General features: G+C 34.0%; 1 protein-coding gene across 1 annotated transcript; it reads right to left on the minus strand.

The window, feature by feature from the left end:
- Positions 1-436: 436 nt before the first annotated feature.
- LOC142164775 (ATP-dependent DNA helicase RRM3-like) lies at positions 437-1685 on the minus strand. The gene is made up of 2 exons (XM_075223346.1): positions 1619-1685; positions 437-1533 (listed from the first exon to the last, which is right to left on the minus strand). The coding sequence occupies exons 1-2, from the start codon at positions 1683-1685 to the stop codon at positions 437-439; spliced, it is 1164 nt and encodes a 387-aa protein (XP_075079447.1).
- Between the last annotated feature and the right edge of the window lie 1245 nt (positions 1686-2930).

Consider the following 2930-nt stretch of genomic DNA (forward strand, 5'->3'; position numbering starts at 1 on the left):
TTACTTAAGCTATTTAATATTTATTTTATGTAACTAATAGTAGATAGAATGTTAATTTAAAATAATAAACTGCAAAACGAACCTGTGTGGTGGAAGGCCATTTGGTATTAAAGTATTTAAGTATTCTTCCTGGTAGTAGTTGTTGGTATCATCTTCTGCCGAGTCAAAACTGATAAATGTTTTGCTTTCACCAGGGAACTTGGCAATCAACATCTCATTTAGTTGATCAACATATTCATTTCTACTTGCTAAGATAGCCCTTTCCGTCATGTACTTTGCACAACTTCCATTTTTATCTAATGATGGAAATATTTCGCTTATTAAGCGATCCTCACCACTGATATTACCATTGGACTTGATAACCAATTGTTCTGGTAGAAGGACCAAATCATCTTTTATTGTATGCTCTTCACCATTGCCGATGCGAAGCAAAAAATCACTGAATGCTGGATCTGTCCTTGCTCTCATATTTTTTGTTAGTTAAATCTTTTTCCATTTTAGGCCATAAGTACGATCTAACCAAGCTAGCATTTACAGTCTCAACTCTTGTTGATTTTGGAACTACTGGTAGTACTTGACGAAAATCACCTCCAAAAATCATTATTTTTCCACCAAACGGTTCATCTACATCCATTATATCTCCGAAGCTCCTGTCAACTGTTTTGATAGTTTGACGCATTGCCATAGGCTCTTCATCCCATAATATCAACTTTGCCTTTCGTATCAATTTAGCTCCACCACTCTGCTTTGACATATTTGTGATGATTATTTCACTTGTTTCAAGAGGTATGTCGAATCTAGAGTGAACGGTACGACCCCCTGGTAAAATTGTTGCTGCTACACCACTTGTTGTTGTTGCTAATGCTATCATACTTCTTGATCTGACATTTGCAAGTAATGCACGATAAAGGAATGTTTTTCCGGTTCCTCCTGGGCCATCTACAAAGAACAAACCTGCTCTACCAAAATCGACTCTTTGCAATATAATCTTGAAAGCTTGCTCTTGTTCAGGATTTAGCTTTGATTGTGCATTAAAATCTTCTTCAGACACTTGTATAGCCTTTTCTTCAATAATCTCTCTGCATTCTGTGGGAACATTTTCATCTCGACACTGATTGAGTTTAGGTAAATCATATTTTCCAGCACTCTTGCCCATGCTTTGTAGAAAATAATTAATGCTCTTCAACGTGCATTGTAGTTGAGTATCAGATAAATATTTATGTATTCTTCTAAAGTCCTCTGACATATCCTCGCAATATGTGTCCCACAATTTTCTAATGTCCGTTGGATCACAATGTACCAATATAGTTGCAAACAAATTTCTAAGAGCCGATGGCATTTTGAAGAGAACTGCCTCGCGTAAGCATTCAGAAATACTGTTATCTGATTCTAGTAACCCTCTTTCTTTTACAGCTTCCTTGAATGTTTGACAGTCTCTTTCATTAACCATGAGTAAGTCTTCGAACGAAAATGGTCCTCTGACATGATTCAGCAACAATTTCAAGTAGTACCTTTCACCTTCTCTAAGATTAGCTGCATTTTCAAGATAAAAGGAAAATAGATGAAATTTCCAGAAAGATATAAAAAAATATATTGCGCGAAATATTAATTTCGTTACCTGTAGCAATTCGACCAATTACCGATCTTTTTTGTCTTTTGCCCCCGTCTTTGCTTGAGAGTTCCATACATAATACTCTGGGAATTCTTTGTATAGGTACATTCGTGCTTCCTCGTCTGTTGAGCATATCTTGAAATACTCCGTGAGCATTATTTTTTTGACATTGTCTGATGCTATAACAGTTGGCAAATTTTGCTTTTTCCAATAGTACTGTAAATAAAGATATAAATGTATAGGTCAGTATATCTTGTGTTAAAGTTATAAAACCAATAATGTGAGCACGACATATTTGAACACAATATCTCATGTGACCGATCAATAAAAAAGAAATAAGAATTAAAAACTTGTATTTAACAGTGAATGTCACAAATGCAATAACCTACACACAAATTTGAACCTTCATCAAAGCAGGAAATGGTGGAATGAGTTTTGTCACTTATTGCATACGGAAAATACATTGAAAGCATAGTGTATCATTGTTTCTGTAATCCAAAAAACCAGCAAACTGTATAGTAGATATTCATTACCAGATGTCTTGAGGATGGATAATGAATATAAGAAAAATAAGAGATATCTAATTGTAGCCAAGCATAAATCTGAGAACACTATCTGTATGGCTTTTTATCTTCCCCTTTTCTCTTGCATATCCACTTTTTTTCTTTATGACTATGGTGTTCGGACCAGCTTATGCACACATTGACTATTCCACAGAATGCATATCGATTTTTTTTCATAGGAAAAGGATAATAGATCTTCCTAAAGTTGCAAAAATGGATGCAACATTTTAAATTTATTTATCAAACAATCAAAAGAATTATAGTGACATCTTTCTGACCCAACAAGGCCGTAACATCTTTATCCATATTAACCAAAGAATTAAAGAAATAACACACTATCATTACATCTTTCTGATGTCAGAAGCACATTCTCAAGGTGCAAAAGAAGTGTCAAAAAGAACTGTCTAGCTTATATGGCCTAAAAAAATTAATCACTACAAGGGAGAAAACAAGAGCAGGGTAATAAAGAGAATTAAATCATCATCGTTATGAAAAGAGAATCGACAAATCCTGTAGAAGATAGGGAACTAAAGAAAAATGAAGACAATAAAGGTTTGAAAGGGTCTTTCACGTTCTGCACCATCGAAAAATGAAGACAGCAAATTGTTTCTGTTTTCATAATTTAATATGAATTTGATTTAAAAATTCATGGCAGAAGTATGCAACTGAGCGTAGTATACTCAATGGAATATTGTTATTAAACTTCCATTAGAAACTTAGATAACCTTCTTCATGTCACATTAATATTAATTTAA

The sequence above is a fragment of the Nicotiana tabacum genome, chromosome 1, assembly GCF_000715075.1.
Source record: "Nicotiana tabacum cultivar K326 chromosome 1, ASM71507v2, whole genome shotgun sequence".
Lineage (NCBI taxonomy): Eukaryota > Viridiplantae > Streptophyta > Magnoliopsida > Solanales > Solanaceae > Nicotiana > Nicotiana tabacum.